Source organism: Pleuronectes platessa, chromosome 4 (genome assembly GCF_947347685.1).
Source record: "Pleuronectes platessa chromosome 4, fPlePla1.1, whole genome shotgun sequence".
In the NCBI taxonomy this organism is placed as follows: domain Eukaryota; kingdom Metazoa; phylum Chordata; class Actinopteri; order Pleuronectiformes; family Pleuronectidae; genus Pleuronectes; species Pleuronectes platessa.
In genome coordinates this window covers 21,071,710-21,092,607 of record NC_070629.1, presented here as the reverse complement: position 1 = coordinate 21,092,607, position 20,898 = coordinate 21,071,710, and the positions used below count along the sequence as shown (strand labels likewise).

The window sequence follows — 20,898 nt, the reverse complement described above, 5'->3', positions numbered from 1 at the left end:
TTGCTGAGATTTTTTTCTCTCCACTGATTATAATTGCTATTTTTTCATGGAAGAGTTTATTTCCAATTTAAGAATCAGTGGTGCAGCAAATAAATGACTCAAAATGAATTCCATTGTATTCAGAGTGCTCAGTTCTTCCCCTACTGTACATGTCAACTGTCATGCTGTTCTTCTTTCACAAATATGGTAATGATAGTCAAAAATACCATTAAAATGCATAATTGTATGTAAAATAGCATCAAAAAATTTTGCCGCTGTGTTGGGGGCCCTGTAAAGATTCTTTTCATGGGGCCCAAAATCCCTAGCGGCGCCCCTGCTCACAGGTCCTCAACTGGCAGCTTCTTTAAACTGTACCCGTAAAACGCCAGTGTCAATGTCTACAGTGAAGAAGCGACTCCGGGATGCTTGCCTTCTAGGTAGAGTGGCAAAGAAAAAGCCATATCTGAGACTGGCTAATAAAAAGAAAAGATTGATATGAGCAAAAGAGCACAGACATTGGACAGAAGAAGATTGGAAAAAATTGTTATGGACAGACGAATCAAGGATTGAGGTGTTTGGATCACACAGAAGAACATTTGTGAGATGCAGAAAAGGTGAAAAGATGCTGGAAGAGTCCTGACGCCATCTGTCCAGCATTGTGGAGGTAATGTGATGGTCTGTGGCTGCTTTGGTGCTGGTAAAGTGGGAGATTTGTACAAGGTAAAAGGGATTTTAAATAAGGAAGGCTATCACTCCATTTTGTAACGCCATGCTATACCCTGTGGACAGCGCTTGATTGGAGCCAATTTCCTCCTACAACAGGACAATGACCCAAAGCACACCTCCAAATTATGCAAGATTATTTAGGGAAGAATCAGGCAGCTGGTATGCTGTCTGTAATGGAGTGACCAGCGCAGTCACCAGATCTCAACCCCATTGAGCTGTTGTGGGAGCAGCTTGACCGTATGGTACGCAAGAAGTGCCGATAAAGACAATCCAACTTGTGGGAGGGGCTTCAGGAAGCGTGCGGTGACATTTCTACAGATTACCTCAACAAATTAACAGCTAGAAAGCCAAAGGTCTGCAATGCTCTGATTGCTGCAAATGGAGCATTCTGTGACGAAAGCAAAGTTTGAAGAACAGAATTAATATAAAAAAAAAAAAACATTATTTCTAACCTTGTCAATGTCTTGACTATATTTTCTATTAGTTTTGCAACTCATTTGATAAATAAAAGTGTGAGTTTTAGTTCTAACCCAACACAAAATTGTCTGGGTGACCCCAAACTTTTGAACGGTAGTGTATATATATATATATATATTCAATTCACTGCAGAGTCACAGTGAGCTGACAAAAACTGCTGTGAACACACTGACCATGTGAGATACTGTAGAGGCAATAATAAATTACAGGTAGGTAGTAAAAAGATTGTTCATTGTGAGAACTATAAATCTACACCAGCCATTTTTACTGTCACACGCGACACAATATGAAACCAATCTGAGTGCAGTATAAATGAGCCCCATCTTGTTTTATAGCCCAATAGGAGGGTAACCACTATTTATGGATATCCTCCTCAGCTGTAGTCAGAGCTGCTCATCCATTACCACAAACCTCTGAAAAAGCAGCACAGCTCTGCATTATTAAATAAAAGAAATGATGCTATCAGATTCACTGCAGGCATCTGCTTTGGTGTCAACACTGCATCACAAATAGCCCCACCATCATCTTGCACACACATCATCAAAAACACACTGCTACACGTACACACACATCATCACACACACATCCACACATCATCAAAAACACTGCTACACAACACATACAATTCTGGTCATGTTATTTTCTGCTAATGAACAATGACAAAGATATCTATCTATCTATCTATCTATCTATCTATCTATCTATCTATCTATCTATCTATCTATCTATCTATCCAGTGTAAACTCTGGACACTGTGTTCTCTGACAGACTGGGTTTATGTACTGTAGGTACACAGTTTGTGTGCACCCAAACACACACACACACACACACACATACACACACATGTTGTCAGTAGCACCTGCTCCTGGTCTCGTCAGTGTTCATTATTTATGAGTCTCCCCTAAAAAGAATGTTGAAAGGGAGAAATCGAAATAAAACCATCTTTATTTGTCTGTATTATTTTTAATAACAACGAGTAGCACGCTGGTCTTTTTTCCATTTCATGAAGCCCATAAAAAACAGCTAATATCCCCGTTTATCAACCATGTGACCCAGCTCAGACACAAACTATTTGTGCTAAGCCGGGGTCTTTGTGACTTGTTCAAAGCTAAATCCCAGATATACGTAAGGAAAGAAAAAACAAATTCCTAACAGACATGTTACAGGAAACATGAAGGAATTCTGTGGACAAGAGTTCTTGGATCGAACACAGGGAAACAGTCTTCGGAGGGGACACATGTGGTGAGTAGAGATAATTCAGAAGGGAATAGAAATCGCTGCAATGACAAAACAAACACAACTCTTACTTCTGTGAATTAACACCTACACTCCAGTTCAGTCACTATTTTTATTTATTGTTTTTACATTTCTTATATATTTATGATTTTGTTTCAGTTTTCTTACGTTTCTCTTTACTTTCTTTTTGTCCGATTTTTCTTTTCATTGATTTCAAACTTTCACATTTTTGGGGAAATTAATGCTCACTTTTTACTCACTTTATTTTTCTTGTTGTGTATTTTCTTTTTTTAAACTTGCCATGAATTTTTTTTATCAATGTTTTTTCATGTTTCAGAATACATTTTTACTCTGTTAATTTCACATTTCATTAAAAAAAGTACAACATTTTTTTTGTTAATCTTCTTTTTCTTTTGACTGCTCTTTACATTTTGTTCATACATTTTTCTTATTGTTATTTTACTTCTTTCCACTTATTTCTTAATATTATTTTCATTCACGACCATAGGAGCTAATAAATTAAATATTCTTGGTTTCTGGTCTTATATAGTTGACAGATAATTAAACTCAATCTGCTGACACAGATGTCATTACTCTCAAATGTAAAACAGAGGAAGGGGGAGAACGATGCCCTAGGAGAGAAGAGGTGAACTGAGAAACCAACACCATAACCTCCCTGTTCAGACCTGGCATCAAACATCCGTCTCACCTGATCCCATCACAAGTGGACAGGAGAGACCTTAGTTATACATGAATGCATGTAAATCTGAATGTTTAATATGTATTCTCGTCTTCTACTTAATTCACATGAGGTTTTTCTCCGGCCTCTTCATCACCACAACTGCTGGTAGAGGACTTCAAACACAGAGCAGGTTTCCCAGCACCACCTGCAGGGATTTCTTTGTGATTGCAACCAAACATACAAAAAAAACACAAATTGATGACAAAGTGCTGTTATCCTGATGGAGTTCTTATGTGTTGTTTCGGATTTGTTTATTAAAGGATTGAGAGTTCCGAAGGGGAAGACAAATAACCTTAAGGAATAGCTGGTTTGAAGAATTTAGGAGTTATTTAAAATCAATTAAATCTACACCCTCATCAGTAGTGGACCTATACTGTGCTGTGTTACAGTTATGACACGTGTGGAGTTTTAATTACCTTAAATTTTTTCAGACTTTGTGTAGAATGAACACAGAGAGATAATGTGATGATGTGCACGTGGACTCTGTGCCACTAACCTGCTGTGACCCCAACACTGCTGCTTGAGAAGAATGCCAGCATCGTGCTTTGGTACAGCAGCAAACAAAACTGTATCTGTCCCCCCCTTCATACCATATTCATTTATATACAGTAAACATGCATTTACTGGGCTTTCATTTATTTATTTAAGTCACAATGGATCCTTGTAACCCCGACTTCATTTGATTTGATTATTTTAATTATTTTATATTGTGTCATTTTTTTCTAATTCTATATATTTATTTCTTCTGTTTTGCTTAACAAAGAACTTTGTTACTTTGTTTTTAAAAAAGTGCTATTTAAATATTATTATTATTATTGTTATTATTATTTTTGGTCGACTAATGTTCTACCTATAATAGAACATTAACTCATTTAATATCATACATTTAACAACACACAGAAGACAAGGTAACACAGGCACGTGATAAAACTGCACCAACCTCCAAATTATTGTGAAATATTGACCTTTTTAATTTAGAAACACAATAACAACCAATCGTCAAAATACGTACTAGAACTGTAACTTAATTAAATACAGTCAACTGACCATTCAACATTATATGCATATACTTCATCCATTTGTCAGTTACAATTCTAAATAAGGCGTTTAACTGCTTTTAATTTATTTTGTTCATGATCACAAAAAGCTTAAAACCTAGGTTGCAATCTTTTGCTACAATACATGTCAAAGAAGAATGTTCTGTAGAAGAATATCAATGTGATCCAGCAGCAAGGAGAAAACTGCTTTGAGCTAACAAAATCCAACAGGGTTCAGTATTTCCAACAATTTTATTACTGAAGAATTTTTTCACTGTGGTTGGCCTGTGATAGTAAGGAAACCTTTGACAGCTCAACCAACATGGACACCTGAGACTCATACAAATCTCCTGAGGGACATTAGGACAATTATTTTAAAAAAATGTTAAAAATTGGACTTATTCTTTTTTTTAGGGAGAAATGTGATTTTGAGTTTGCACCTGTGTGTTGTTCTCCGCCAAGGAGAATATGTATTAACTAGACAGCGGTGTGTAGGATTGTTGGGCCTTGGCGGAGGTGTTTGCTCTACTGTGTTCCATTACACTTCTACATGTTGGACCTGTATGCTTCAGTACAGAGCAGAATAAGGAGGCCTTTTGTTCTCAAGTGGTCAGCACACCTAGGGGCGGAGGTTGTGGAGGACTTCAGGCATAGAGAGGCTGGTAGCCACTCCTCCGGTTGCCACTTCTACAGGTGATCACACATACGCTCGTCATCCCGAAGAACTGCAACAGGAAATATAAAGGTAATCGGACACAAAGCTCTTCAAACATATTTTGAATGGAGGTTAGATCTGGAATGGAGCACAGAGGTTACAAGTAAGCTCTGTATTTGAGTTGGAGGATCAACGACTGAATTCGTTCTCTGAAGTACATGGTAATCTATCTGTGCAAGAATAAGGATGAAATTCCATACAGATAGTTTTCTGAATAATTTTTTTTTTTCCCCCTGTTAATGTTTTTTTTCCCTTACTCTTGTTGAGGGTTAAGAACAGAGGATGTTGCACGTTGTTAAACCCTATTACACAAATTGTTATTTGTAAATATGGGTGATACAAATACAATTTGATTGAAATGTCTTTTCTGTTTTAAAGAGTAGCCTTCGACTGAGCTACAATCTTTCACACGAGTGGATTTAGAGACATAAAATCCTCTATTTCATCTTCATTCAACAGTAAATCCTCCTGTTTTCCTACTCTGATGAGCTCTCACATACAACCCAACTAGCTCTAGGGCTCTAGGTTAGATGAATCATGCACTAAAACTATGTGAAGGAGTGTATAGGTGTCAGCCAACTGTTTCTCCACAAAGACGCTGGACTGTTTCCAGTAACCGTTGACTCACCAACTCATTGGGAACATATTAATTATATTGTCGCAGAAATACTGTTGGACAATGCTCTTTCGCATCTGCTGGAGTGTGTGTTTGTCTCGGCTAACTGCAGCCGTCTTTACCTTGACGACGGCGAAGCCCAGAATGACCAGCATGGCGTATCCCCACACATCCTCTATGAGGCTCTGCAGCTTGACCTGACAGCCCTAAAATACACACACAAGTGTAGAGGGTATTAAAAATGCTGAGTACTTATTGAAATGTCTCTTCTTGAAAATTCCTGGAAAATACCAAATAAACATTTTACAGTTCAATGCATTAGCACATGTTCTCTGACACAGCATTTACGTCTAAAGAGAAAGGTGTGATTCTGTGGGCTTTACCGCGACGTTGAGCAGGTTTGGTTGGTCCAGTCTGCCAGTGCACTGTGTGGTGCTGTTCTTACAACAGGACAGAGGCACTGTGTTGTTTTGGCTGCTGAACCAGGTCGTGTTGGCCCAGCTGGTGTAATTGTTAACTCCACAGCACTGCAGCTGCACAGAGTCGAAGAGAAAAAGAGAGGGGATTAAAAACCAGGCCACGTTGTGTATGTGTTTGTATCCTGTGTGTTAGCTGTTTATGTGATCAAATGGATTTTTTTTTCAGAGGCCAAAAAGAGAGATTGGGGATTAAAACGAAAGCTCAAGGGAAGGAAATGAAAGCAAACAAAGCAGAAGTATAAAATTACCAACTATTTATATACAGCAGAACATAATACCAACCTGAGACTGCAAGTAGTCCACACCTTTGGTTTCAGTGCCCTGACCGTCATACATTGAGAAGGACTCATTCATAGAGCGCTCCAGGTCTCCGCTGATCTGGACACACACAATACATAATGAAAAACATGATGTGTGCCAGAACAGATTTAAAGTAATGAAGATGAAATGTATTCAATAAAGTTTATGCTCAGCAGCAGACATTGTGTGATATAGAAAACGTTTGTGACTCACCTTGCCCTGGTAGATGAAGCTAAACACCAAGGCAGCAACCTCAGCCGCAAACATCATCATGATGACCAGAAAGAACTGGAGAGGAGGAAACAGAGGAAATAAGATGTCAAGAAAAATCTGAGTGAAAGGACGAACAGACGCTAAGGACAAATAAATAAGCAACAAAAAATGAAAGATAATAAACTGAGCTGACATATGTGTATAGTGGCACTTTCACCTTCAGACTCTACAGCTGAGGAAACAGATGTCAAGCAAATTAGAGGACCAGTAGAGCGTGTACTATCTCTCCTGTCTCACACATACTTACAAAGCTGAGGCCGAACTTGGACTCCCGTAGCGTGGAGCAGCATCCCAGCAGACCGAACACGAACATCACCACGCTGATGCCGATGGTGATAGCTGCTGGGACCAGCGCATACTTGTCCTGAATGAAACTGTCGAAGTTGTTGTAGCTGTGGATCACGTAGGACCCGATGTAGGCCAACACCGCTCCTGCAGCCTGCAATAAACATGTGTTACACACATATGAGTTTAAATTCACGGATGACAAGTTATCATTATTGTGTATACAGATCAGAATGCTTGTACAACATATGTGAATATGAGAAAACCTGTGATTTCGAGAGGTAATTAAAGAAAATAATTTTGGCGAGAAGGCAACGGTTTTCAAATTTGTCTGTATGTTTGTCATATTTTTAATTCTGGAGATAAATAGCTCTAGTTATTTAACCTGTGCTAAAAAGTGTCAATAATCCCAAATTATGGATCTTCAGCATTTCCAGAACAACTACAATACTTAGATGTTGCATTTAACAAAGCAAACTTCTATAGAGATAAACACACATTGATAGAATTACAGGGATCTGTCACATGATCTGTGCTTTTCTCTCTTTACTCAAGAGGAAACAGGCCTTTTTTTCCCTTTCGCTAATAAATACAAATAAATTAGTCTTTTGTTTCTAAACTTGACGTAGTTAAAACACTGAAAGTTGAATATCTACACTGAAGAACGATGACATTTCTGCTTCTTTTTCCAAGGTACAGAGAGGAGATAGCATCATGCTGTAGCATCATGAACACAATCAGTATAAAGTGAGCAGCCACGTGTTGAAGCGCTTTAAGACCGAGCACAAAGGGGTTTGTTGTGATGTAGTTATCAGATGTGACCTCATGTGAGGCTGTAAAATCACTGATGGTCGGTCTCCGTGGATCAAAATGCAGATCGGCCATCGAGTCACACCATCATCATGACTTCTCTAGAAATCATGCTTCAGGAGTGAACTCATCGGTCATAAGACTGCACGCACATGCGGGTCATGTTTCAGACTGAAAGCTGGGTTAGGGTTATCACCTTCAAAATGCTGCATAGTAAAACGACGGCTTTGTTTATTCGGCTTTCTATATCTGTTTGAGTAACGATCTGTTTGAGTAACGATCAATGTACAAGAGACTTACAGGTCAGACACAACTGTTAAGAAATCAATGGTTTTTCTATGTGTATCTTATCATCAGCTCTCCTGACTTCCTTTTGCCCTTTGAGACTACCAGTATCAGACTTGAGTCAAACTCCACTCGCAGAATAGTCTGGGGAAAAAGCACAAAACATCTGCTAACTGATGAGAGCTGCGTAAATAATATACCAGAATGAGATTATACTCATTACTCAAACATCTCTCTCAGCTAAATTTGCCTTTGCTTCAAACACAAAAAGACGTTTTCATTTTCAGGATGACTTCTCCTCTGATGACACGAGTTGGGCATTGTTTCGAATGCGAGAATGTGTGTTTTTGTGAGGCCTCCCAATCATTCATCCCTCAGTTGAGCCTCATGACTCACTCCTCCTAATCACTCCCCAGTCACGGGATCCCTCTGGAGTACTAAGTCTACCTCCCTCCCCAACAAATCGCTCACCCCCTAATCTTTCTAGAAACTCTGATCTTGTGCCTAAGAAGCAGCACAAAGAGGCTTACACAACATACAGTGCCCCGTGTGCATGCAGGGCCACCTCTCAGGAATGTGAGAAGCCCCTGGGGTGATGGGTCTTGATCTCATGGGTATGATTTTAGTGACAAAATGTCCCAGCACTGTATCTCAGATCAGGCCTTTTTTTTGGGGGGGGGGGGGGCATTGTTTAAGAAGAGCCTACTGGGAATGAAAGCAGCCATGACGTGATGTAAGAGCTCATGTGCTCCCACACGACCTTATATTTGAGTTTCACCTCAAATCACACAATTTGTCGAGAACACAACATTGTATTACACAATTAGATGCAGATGTTGATAAAATTCTATAAAATAAAGAAATCACGTTTTATCACCAGACCATTACACAAGTTGTTTAGTGAATCATATTAGGCACATTAACTAAACGCACAACAAAATATAACTTTTGTCATTCATTTCAATAAACCTTTGAACTATGATTGGAGGCATTATATGATTCTCTACAGACCCAGCAGTGGGCCAGGCAGAGTTAAAAAAGATAAACTGATAAAAAATGTCTCTGAACTATTTTTTTAATCTGTGCTTTTTCCTAATTCCAGCTAGTCCTGCGCAAGATGCAGAAATTTGTCATGATCCAACTCACACAGCTGATGAATCACTGGAAAAATTAAACACAGATGTCAACCGTTCTAATAACAAAACTTTCCCCACATTCTTCATTTATGGCCAACGAGCATGACAAACTACACAACAGGGCTGTGTAGAAAACCAACCCTGTTGTGGGTCTTTAGCGTTATGTAGTTAATAAATGAGGATTGATCACATTGAATTGTTGCTGCTTTACAAACAGAAACCTGCAGTTTATATAAAAGATGTTTGGAATATGGCAGGAATAGTGTTATTTCTGGTGGGATATAAAGGAGAGGCTAGGACATGTTGAAGAACACGGGATGAAATAACCCCTGAACATTGAAAATCCGTAAAGAGACTCATTACACAACCAAAGATGAAAACAAGTTCAGTGTGAACTGCAAAGAGGATGAAAACTAATTTAATTGGAGCAAACTGTGGATGTACGATGAAAAATGATAAACCACCATATCTGTGGTTTGTTTTTGGTAAACACACTGAGGCCAATTTGATCTCTCAGTAATCGAATTAGACAAACATGAGCCACAGGCAGATAGAGGACTTCACTGGGTCCCTGAGGGAAAGAGAACCTAAAACAGTTTTCTTGTGAAACTAAATGAAGGAGAGTCAGGGTGAATTCATCCACTACAAGGTAACAATATACATACCAGAATTATTATGAATTGATACGAAGCTAGATATAAACTCCAGTCAGTCAGAGTGGCTGGGTGACAAATCACTGTTGCCCCTGAAGTCTGTTACATTTAAATTCCTACTACTGAGAAAGGTAACTTGTGGCCTTTAACTTTTTATCACATTGTGGTTTCATGCGCAGATGTGTGATAAATTGCGCAACTTGGCAAAAAGTCCAAATGAGGAACTGCGGAGTAGAGACAAGAGCAGCAAGACACCGACGTCTTGATTAGGTCACAGCTCTGATTTGCGTAATGCATCGACGCACATCTGGCTTATAAATAACTAATACAGCTGTAAAAGAACACAACACATATCCGATTTACTCAAAAATAAATCTGGGAGGTGGATAAATGACTCATCGACTCACACAAAACACCAAGCTGAGGAAGAGGAGCACGGTCTTGGAGGTGAAGATGCCGCAGTCCATGTTGGGTGGCGGAGGTGCACAGATGGATGAAGGAGTGCGGAGACGCCCGGGTCCAGTTTTTATCCCTCGGAGAACTGCGCTGACGCCGCCAGCTCCACAGCTGCTGCTTCGGTCACAAGTTTTCCTCCGGTTGTCTGACTGTGCAGAGACTGCGTGATCACATGGTCACATGATTCGGGGAGGAAGGCGATGAACAGGGGCAGAACAGGTCTGACAGCCAGCCCCTCTCTGGTAAGCTGCCACACACACACACACACACACACACACACACACACACACACACACACACACACACACACACACACACACACACACACACACACACACACACACACACACACACACACACACACACACACACACACGCTCTCTCGCGCATACACTCATGCACGTCTCTCTATAGTTGCGAGGACACTCCTTCCCTAGCCCTTGTCATCGCAACTAAACCTAAAACCAAGTCTTAACCCTCAAACAGCCCTTTGAAAAGCTGAGAACCATCCAAACTGTCCTCACAATTATGGCATTGAACCAAAATTGGCCCTCATAACTACAGATAGACACGCACACACACATTTTTGCTTCTATCTTAGTGAGGACACTCATTGAAATAAGACATTGCGTAGCCTCGTACCCTTACCTTAACCATCCAACTAACCTAAACCTAAATCTAACCCTAAAACTAGATCTTAATCTTCAGACAGGCCTTTTAAGAAGTGAGGAACAGTTCAAATGTCCTCATAGGGTCTATGCTTAAATGGTCCTCACAAAGGTATAAGTACAGGAACACACACAGAGAGATAAGAGGGAAGATCCCACAGAGCAACACAAAAGACTACAACTCCAATATCAAAAGAAATCCTGTTGATCTTGATCTATAATGACCTATGACCATCTTGGAACTAAATATAACCAATATATTTTAAAGTTTGAAAAAAAAATACAATTGCAGAACATCCAGCACTTCCCCCTCTTTATTTTGACCGAATGAGCTAAATTAAAAGTTATTTTGACAGAATTGAGCCCGACCGATATGTATACATCGATATAATGTATATACACTCATCGGTATCAGGGGTTTAAGTGGATATGTATCAACAAGACAACTTTAAGTTTATAGAAAAGATTAGCATTTTTCTTAACACATACTCAAAACATTTTGGTTGTGTTTCTCTTTTCTAGAAATTTCTATAAAATTGATGGTTAAACTGAAAAATATCAAGTCTCAAATATAATATAATAATAAATTCAGAATCATTGTAAATTATACACAGTATGTGTGTGTAAACTGCAATGATTCCTCTGATATGTTGGCTGATATCCACCAATATGAAAAAAACTTGTAGAAAGAAAAGATGAATATTATACACCATTTACTATTTATTAAAGTTGAAGGTTAAATCTATATCACATTTCTTTGTCATAAGGGTTTGATTACATGATCTTGTTTATCGTCACCCTCTTAAACTAATGGCCCAAGTCAGTCTTTCAGGTTTTTAAGAAAACACAAAATAATTAACCAAATATTGAATATACGATATTTATTAATAATTTCACTCAAAATTTGGGTTAGCGTTGCAAATAGGGTTAGGGTTTGGGTTAGGGTTATGGGCTAGGGTTAGTGTTAGAGCTATGGATAAGAACGTCGTAGAGACTTGCGAGTATGCTCTACCCCCACTAATGCGGGCACACCTGATCGATTTGTCCCATCCCTGAGCTTCTACGACCTTCGGAAAGGAAAAAAAAAACTATTTGTGTAGTATTCGGGTTAGGGTTCTAATTAGGGTTATGGTTATGGATAAGAAGGTAGTAGAGACTTGCGAGAAACACAAACAAATTAACAAAATATTGAATATATGATATTTATTCATAATTTCACTCAAAAAGGTTATGATAATAGATGAATATTGATAATGTCTGTCAATTATGGGTAAGGGTTAGGGTTAGGATTAGGGTTATGTAACATAAGAGATATTTCTGTGTTTGACTTTGATATCCTTGAGTTGCTGGATGGTCTTTGATCACACCTTCAGTATACACACTCTATACCCCATCCTTTGAAGGAAAGGTTTCAGCAAAGGAATGCCGAGGTTATGATAATAGATGAATATCATATACCTTCAGAGGACTCATCATAGGATGGGGTATAGTCTGGATCACTTAGGACATCCTTGGATGGTCTTTGATCACAAGGACTCATCAAAGGATGGGGTATAGTCTGGATAGCTTATGACATCCTTGGATCGTCTTTGATCACAATGACTCATCAAAGGATTACAATACAATGTCTGTCAATTATGTAACATAAGAGGTATTTCTGTGTTTGACTTTGATATCCTTGAGTTGCTGGATGATCTTTGATCACACCTTCAGTATACACACTCTATACCCCATCCTTTGAAGGAAAGGCTTCAGCAAAGGAATGCCGAGATTATGATAATAGACCTCGGCACTATACCCTCATCATAGGATGGGGTATAGTCTGGATCACTTAGGACATCCTTGGATGGTCTTTGATCACAAGGACTCATCAAAGGATGGGGTATAGTCTGAATCGCTTATGACATACTGCAATGGTCTTTGATCACATCTTCAGTATAAACACACTATACCCCATCCTTTGAAGGAAAGGTTTCAGCAAAGGAATGCCGAGGTTATGATAATAGACCTCGGCACTATACCCTCATCATAGGATGGGGTATAGTCTGGATCACTTAGGACATCCATGGATGGTCTTTGATCACAAGGACTCATCAAAGGATGGGGTATAGTCTGGATAGTTTATGAAATCCTTGAATCGTCTTTGATCACAAGGACTCATCAAAGGATGGGGTATAGTCTCGATAGCTTATGAAATCCTTGAATCGTCTTCGATCACAAGGACTCATCAAAGGATGGGGTATTATCTGGATCGCTTATGACATACTTCTATGGTCTTTGATCACACCTTCACAATACACACTCTATAACCCATCCTTTGAAGGAAAGGTTTCAGCAAAGGAATGCCAAGGTTATGATAATAGATGAATATCATATACCTTCAGAGGACTCATCATAGGATGGGGTATAGTCTGGATTACTTAGGACATCCTTGGATGGTTAGGGTTAGAGACAGAAAAGAGTTAATAACTACAAAATTATGTGATAGGCTTTCTGTTTTCCAGAAAACACAAACAGACAAGCTCTTAAGGAGGTACAGAGAGGACCAAAACCTGATCTGAAGAAAATGGACAGGAAGTTGATCATGAAGGAGGAATGTCGACAGGGAAAAATATGAAGTAATCGCTACTCTCAAAAGGCAAAAGACCGAGCTGGTCAATAAGAATGATGAGCTCATGTCCAAACTGAAGACCGCAGAGGCTCAGACCCACAATATTTTTTATAGGCAATCTCACTATTACAGATCTGAGTAAGCTATGGAGCGGGAATTCGGAGAATGTCGTCTGCTCTGAAAGAATCAAGGAGCTGGAGAGCCTGGTAGAAACCTTGAACCTTAAAGTCAACATTCTGGAGGATGGAGGATGAGCTTTCTAAAAAAGAAAGCTCATAGCTTTGGTTGATTCGTGATTAGTTTTATTGAACTTTTGCTTTGATTTCACTTTTTCTTTTTCTCTGCCCCCCCAGGCAGGTAAGAGATCAGGCGACTTTAAAATGAAAGACTCACAATCAGTTGCTGCCCAGCCTGGATGCTCCCGGAAGAAACCAAACTTCTCCTGTTGCACCTGTTCAGACTCATTTCTGGACCTGCACATCTGACTTAATGTGAACTCGAGAAGGAAAACAAATGCAGAAACCTGACAAAGCCGAAATGAGACGTGATCTCTGCCACAGGAACAAATCATCACCCTCAGTAATCGCAACTACTTAATGTTTTAATGGATCAAGTGAGCAAAGTGGATCACAGCAGAATATCCACAACTTCACATTCATTTGAGATGTTTTTTTTTGTTATTCGGGGTTATGTAAAAGGAGTTTTGTTTCAGGCACAGCATGAATTCCTAACTGTTCAATATGTTACCATGTAATGTTTGTTCTTTATCATGCTATTGCACTTATTGGCACATTTCGTTCCTCCTGTGTGATATGGTTTGTACAATCAGCTCTGCCTGGCTCTGGTATGTTGTGAAAAGAATGTGTGCAGATCATGAGAAGAGAAAGACGGCTGTGTAAGTGAAATCCTGTGTCCCTCCTGTGGCTGCGAGGGATTTCCTGTGGGGGCACTGGTTTCCTTCCTACAGGGTATAGACATGTAGGTTAGATGAACTTGCGACTCTAAAACGAATGTGAATGTAGGATGTTTGGCCCTGTGATGGACTGGTGCCTGGTCCAGGGTGGCCAGCTGCCTCCATCATTTTGTGCTGGTTTGAAGTGACATCTACAAAATGTTGTTTGCCTCAAATAAAACTGATGTTTGTAGTTTTTTTCCGAGCTTTGCGTATTTGCTAAAGCAGCTGCTTCTCTGATTAAGGAACCTGGGGATAATGAGGATTTCCAACAGTCATTGTTTACAGAGTCTCTCCCTCAGTTTAATTCAATCACATCAAGTTTTATCTCTATAGCCTATATCCACAAATCACAATTAGCCTCATAGGGTTTGATAAAAAGGTGTGACGGCCTCTGCCCTGAACCCTCGACTAGAGTGAGGAATAACTACCAAAAAAACAAAGACACCCCAGGGGGAGTCACATGTGAGGGATCCCTCTCCCGGGACAGACAGAAGTGCAATAGATGTCATATGTCATGTCAATATTTACAATGTTCTTGATAAATTACAGTGTCTAACATAGATAGAAATGTGTATCAATGTTTAAAGCTTTTATGCAGAAAGAAAAAGTCTGAAAGGTAAAAACATCCGTTGAACAGGCCTTTTTTAATGTGACTTCATCTTCATCATCACCATCATGTGTGGCTGCAGAGGGCGCTGTTGCTCAGTAAAAGTTACATGGTGTTGCTTTAAAGAAATACATGCTCTATACTGTATAAGATGCAGTGTGTGGTCGTATGAGGCTTCATGCTAATGTTCTGACACATTTTTATTATATTACCCTCAGTGTTATATTTCCTTTCATTTGACCTCCTGCTGAGGATGATGCTGTGTTACAGATTTTATATTTTTGAAGCTGAACATATCGCACATCATTCTCACTTTGCATGAATGCTAAAAGTAACTGCTGTCATACAACTTTACTGGGTTCTGTTATAGCAGCTGTGCAGTGGCAACAAGGCCCCTTCACAAATTGTCCCTCGGAATTTCTCTTCATATCGATTAATTTGCTCTGTCTGTCTGTTGATCTGTCTGTTGATCTGTACGTCAGTCCTTCTGACTGTTGTGAATACTCAAGTAATTTGACTATCCCCACTAATGCGGGTATGCCTAATCGATTGGTACCATCCCCGAGCTTCTACGATCTTCGGAAGGGAAAAAAAAGAAATTTGTGAAGGGTTAGCATTGCAATTAGGGTTAGGGTTAGGATTGTGGGCTAGGGTTATGGCTAGGGTTATGGATTAGAAGGTCGTAGAGACTTGCGAGTAGATTTTACCCCTACTAATGCGGGCACACCCTACCGATCGGTCTCATCCGTGACCTTCTACGACCTGCGGAAGGGAAAAAACCCAAGTAGTGAAGTGTTAGGGTTGCAATTAGGGTTAGGGTCAGGGTTAGGGCAAGGGTTATGGTTATACATTTAGTTTTGATGATTAGGGTTAGGGTAAGGGGCTAGGGAATGCTTTATGCCAATGAGTGTCCTCACTAAAATAGGAGTACAAACGTGTGTTTGTGTGTGTGTGTGTGTGTTTGTGTATTTGTGTGTGTGTGTGTGTGTGTTTCTGTGTGTTGAGAGTTGGCACAGTCCTTGTCTACGCCTCCCATCTGTTTACATTGTCATCTGCTTGATGAGGCGAGACCACTCATTTGTCAAACATCATGTGGGGTAGTGGAGGTGGGGTCGGGGTAGAGGAGTGGGGGGTTAGCAGCTGAGATTTGTGTGTGTGTGTGTGTGTGGTAACAGGGGGATAATTAGATAATGGAACTGTGTAGCAGAGAGGATAATGACAGTAATGAATATATTACAGTAGAGAGGCAAAGTTCTCTGGTCTGTTTCACATCTGCAGTATCAGGAAAGGAAGAAGAGCACAAAACCTTCCTGTAAATTAAAAATTCTTCAGGTTTAAGTTTAATTAAAAAGAATGTGTATTTGGTATAATATAATAATTATATAATATAGGGTTAGATTTTTTTGTCTTCTCCAAGGCTGTTCACAGGTTTGACTTTGACTGTGCTTTATGTTCGTGTTTTTATAAAGTGCATTACATTCAGTGTGCATCGCATAAAGCAACTGATACAGTCAACTTTTGATGTTTAATTTATTCTTGAATATAAGTTCTATTGAATTTAAATTGTTGGATTTGAAAGTGGACAGAAAGAGATATCCAAACATTTTGAAATAATATAATTTAAGTGTAAGTTCTATTAATTTAACCCTTGTCGCACAAATCCAAACCTCATCAGTCAGTTTTTAAAGTTTAAACGGACCCATAAAAACAGACACACACAGACGCACAGACAGACAGACACAGACACACACACACACACACACACACACACACACACACACACACACACACACACACACACACACACACACACACACACACAGTGGGAGGGGTGTATGATTGAGGGAGTGTGGAGGAGTAGGGTGTCACCATCTGGGAAGGTCAGAGGTCAGACAATGGGACCACTGGTCACTCTGATGACATCTGGGATGGCAGACTGTCTGTATTAATCCACCTCCATGTCAGACACACGCAAGTGCCAGGCCAAACAAACACACACACACACACACACACACACACACACACACACACACACACACACACACACACACAGTGTCTGGTGCACCCACAGGATAACTGTTTGTCAAGTCTGGTTTTGACAATGTCATCATATGCGTCCAGTAATGTCTGGTTTTCTGGCACATGCTATTTGCTGTGTGTGTGTGTGTGTGTGTGAGTGTGTTTATGTGTGTATGTATTGGGGTCATAGATCTTAATCTTTTTCATGATATATAGCTCTTTAAGCACAGGGACCTTTGCTGAACAATGAAAACATTAGTTTTCCCTGTTCATGTTATTACACATTATAACAAACCTGCTGTTCTACTTCTGCAGGCAAGAGGGCAGCAGCCTCCTATAATAAAAGATTGGCTTGTTGTACCTTGCCTGTTATATGTAGTAATATGTAGTGCTGTAGGATTTAAAAAAGTAGTTAATGCTGTTATTTAACTTTGACACATTAAGGGTATCACATGAATTGAAATAGCATTTATGTTAATTGTTTTATTGTTTAAATTGAATCCTGCCTAAACTCAACTTTAAATAAAATGCTCGAAAGTAGCTGGAGATGGCAAAACTACGAGTTCAGCTTAGCTTAGATTTATACCAAATGTTGAGGCTATATCACATACAAAAACCTACAAAGAGTATTTAATGTTGAACCGGCCAACATGTTTGAGGACTTATCCAGAGGGAAATAATAACATAAAATTATAGATGGACAAGTTTGCAGGTTTGAAACTCCCAAAAAATTATGACCAGTACATTTTACTTTTAATTTTTCTATGTCATGATTCCATAGAAAGAAAATCGTGAGAAATGCTGGTCTATGTTGCAGATGAAGTCCAATACTTTCAAAATAAATCTATGTTAGGAGACAGCCCCATTTATCTTCATGCTTACGATCAATGTACTACTCAACCAAAACATTGTTATAATATATAGACTTTATGTGCAGTAGACTGATGTCAGAGGAGATCCTGCTCTTGTGTTTATCTCAGCGACGGCTCAGTTTGCTCAGTAGAAGGACGGACAGGGATTAGTGACCATTTTATAATGTGTGTTAATCTGACAGATTAGCCTGATTAGGTTAACCTGAGAACTCCTTTGCATGTGTGAGTGTGTATAAACTGAATCACCTTTAGAGACCATACATCAGTATTCCTCTCTGAGCCGACAATCCCCTCTGGAATTTAAACACAACTCTCTAACTGCTCAGAATCTGATTTTATGTGGATTATCTATGTAACAGCGTTAAAAAAAAAACTGATTGTGTGCATTTACATTTATCTATTAAATCCACAGGCAGTCCTTTGACACGTGCCTATGTGTGTGTGTGTGTGTGTGTGTCTGTATGTCTGCACATGATGCAGGCACCCACTGACATAATGACCTCTCCCTGCCCACACAACAATATAGAGATCTTGTCTCGAAGCTGCATTGACATATTGATGAGCCTCATCACACTCGACAGCATCTGATATCGACATGTGGTTCACGCAGCAACGTAACCTACATTTGGTTTGGAGCAGCTGCCTTCCAGTTTATCACAAACAACAGAGATACAGAGACATACAGTATGTTATATGAACATATATGTAAATACAGCTTCAACCCAATTACAGTATTTACATCTCGTAACATATTTTGTATCTTAAAATGATTTCCCACGCAAAAATAACAAAGACATTCTCTCTCTCTCTGTCTCTCACACACACACACACACACACACATACATGCACTGTGCTACTGCAATCTTGTCTGGTGGTTTGGTGGCCTGCTGTTTTTATGTACTCAATTACACCAAACAAGAAATATCTTACACACACACATCCATGCATGCATGCAGACAGACACACACACACACACACACAGAATGACTACATGCACGCACACACACGCACACACACTGGCACACATAGCACACTTATCAAGTGATTAACTGTCAAACTGCACAGCCAGAGTTCAGCAAAGGTCAGGATTGATTTACATAGACAGATGGAGATCCCTATTAGAGTGTGTTTGTGTTTGTGTGTGTGTGTGTGTGTGTCCAGTCCCTTCCCCCTCAACTTATTGAGCTGCATCCCACACACGAATGCACAAAAACAGACACACACACACACACACACACACACACACACACACACACACACACACACACACACACTCCCCTGTGGCAGTGCTTTGTGCAACTAGTTCATGTTACCATGGAGATGATGAGCTTGCTGTACATCATCATGATGGGGTCGTGGCACAGTGAGAGGTCAGAGGTCATGGGTGGCGTGGTCTGTGGATGTGTGTTATCAGTGTGAGGACTGTCCTGAGGGGGAAATCTAACGATGTCAGAACGCTTTGTGAGCAATGGAGCAAAACCAGAAGCTGTTTGAGGCCGTTCACACGCCACAGATACAGTCGGAGGTTGTAGTTAAAGAATTGTGACGTATTAAATTGAGTAGAAAAGTCATGATCACGTCATCGTCATCATCATCTTTTCATCAGTGCATCTATATGCTGAGCTTGTAGTTATGAGCTTCTATATGATAGAGTGCAACATTTATTATACACTCATAAAAGTTTTGTCCCCACTGCAGATGTTCAGATTCAAAGTTATAGGAAGTTTCATGTAAAAAAAACATCCCCAAGATATTAGAGACGCAACTACAGTCCCTGTTTTAACGGATTTTAATACATCAATTATGACTTAATTTTACCAGCTAGTAACTGCCAGATGTGGAGGAAGTGTTCAGATGCTTTACTCATGATATTATAGAAGAAAATACTCTCTCGAAAAGTAAAACACCAAATGCAGAGATTCAGCAGAAAAAGTTAGTTTAAGTGTTGAGACTAAAAGTAATCATTCTGCGGAGTGATGCCCCTTTTATTTTTACAAGTTTTGTTCAGGTTTGGTAAGATCTGGACCCTGATGCAGACTGACAGAGGGTTGAGGGTGGAGGGTACGTTCTGTAATAAAGAGGGATGAGCACTGTGAGGACCCGCTGGTAGCTGGTGTGTGGGGGAGTGGGCAGGTAGGTTGGGGGCAACAGTAATTGTAAAGCAATAACCATGTAGTTAAAGAAAAGGGTCACATGATAGGAGTTGGATGAAGGTGAAGGATCCGTCCTGCAGCCCTTTTCAAACTAAAACAAAGGCAGCAGTTTCCAAAAGTCTCTGTTTTAAGGGCTTGAAAATGTCTGAGTAGTGGAGACGTCGGGGGTAAATGTAACAAAAGTGATGCATTGTTAAGATAAAATGTAAATAGATTAGATTAAGATTAGGGTTCAGGGGGGGCAAGCAGTGTAAGTGTGTGTGCGTGTATGTATATGTGAGTGTTTGTGAGTGTTTTGTGTGTGTCGCAGAGAGCGACAGAACAGAGAGCGAATGGGGGGGGGGAGATAAATGCTGCTCTTGTGCTGTGCGGTGCGCTCTGTCACTTTGATAAATCTCACGGCAAGCTGAAGACACCTGCTGACAGCACGCTAAACCCTGATTGGTTGGAACAGCTCCAGGTCAGGGGGACGCTAATGGATATGATGTGGACAACAAATTGCACACACGCACAAGCACACACACGTGCACACACACACACACACACACACACACACACACACACACACACACACACACACACACAAACACACACACACACACACACACGTATAGACAAGGACACACATGAACCCACAGTTGGACCAACACACAGACACACACATACACACGTAGAGACAAGTACACACAGCAGGTCCCACACACAGAACGTCCTGCACACACACACACACACACACACACACACACACACACACACACACACACACACACACACACACACAGTACACAGACAATCACCTCCTGACTTT

At 40.0% G+C, this 20,898-nt stretch overlaps 1 protein-coding gene and 1 long non-coding RNA gene across 2 annotated transcripts; one reads left to right on the top strand and one right to left on the bottom strand.

Annotated features, from left to right (window-relative positions):
- Window positions 1–4,107: 4,107 nt before the first annotated feature.
- On the bottom strand, window positions 4,108–10,462 carry tspan36 (tetraspanin 36). The gene is made up of 7 exons (XM_053421480.1): window positions 10,157–10,462; window positions 6,828–7,019; window positions 6,521–6,595; window positions 6,290–6,385; window positions 5,912–6,061; window positions 5,651–5,734; window positions 4,108–4,922 (listed from the first exon to the last, which is right to left on the bottom strand). Exons 1-7 carry the CDS (start codon window positions 10,214–10,216, stop codon window positions 4,842–4,844), a joined length of 738 nt encoding a protein of 245 aa, XP_053277455.1. The 5' UTR covers window positions 10,217–10,462; the 3' UTR covers window positions 4,108–4,841.
- On the top strand, window positions 9,972–14,634 carry LOC128438786 (uncharacterized). Its single transcript, XR_008338385.1, has 2 exons — window positions 9,972–10,447; window positions 13,838–14,634. It is a non-coding gene; the product is annotated as an uncharacterized LOC128438786 (long non-coding RNA).
- The last annotated feature ends 6,264 nt before the right edge of the window (window positions 14,635–20,898 follow it).

Coding starts and splice junctions, on each gene's coding strand:
- tspan36 (XM_053421480.1), bottom strand. CDS start 10,216: ATGGACTGCGGCATCTTCACCTCCAAGACCGTGCTCCTCTTCCTCAGC. Junction 7,020..10,156: donor TCCTCAGCTTGGTGTTTTGT/GTGAGTCGATGA, acceptor TGTTTATTGCAG/GCTGCAGGAGCGGTGTTGGC. Junction 4,923..5,650: donor TGGGCTTCGCCGTCGTCAAG/GTAAAGACGGCT, acceptor TTCCTGTTGCAG/TTCTTCGGGATGACGAGCGT.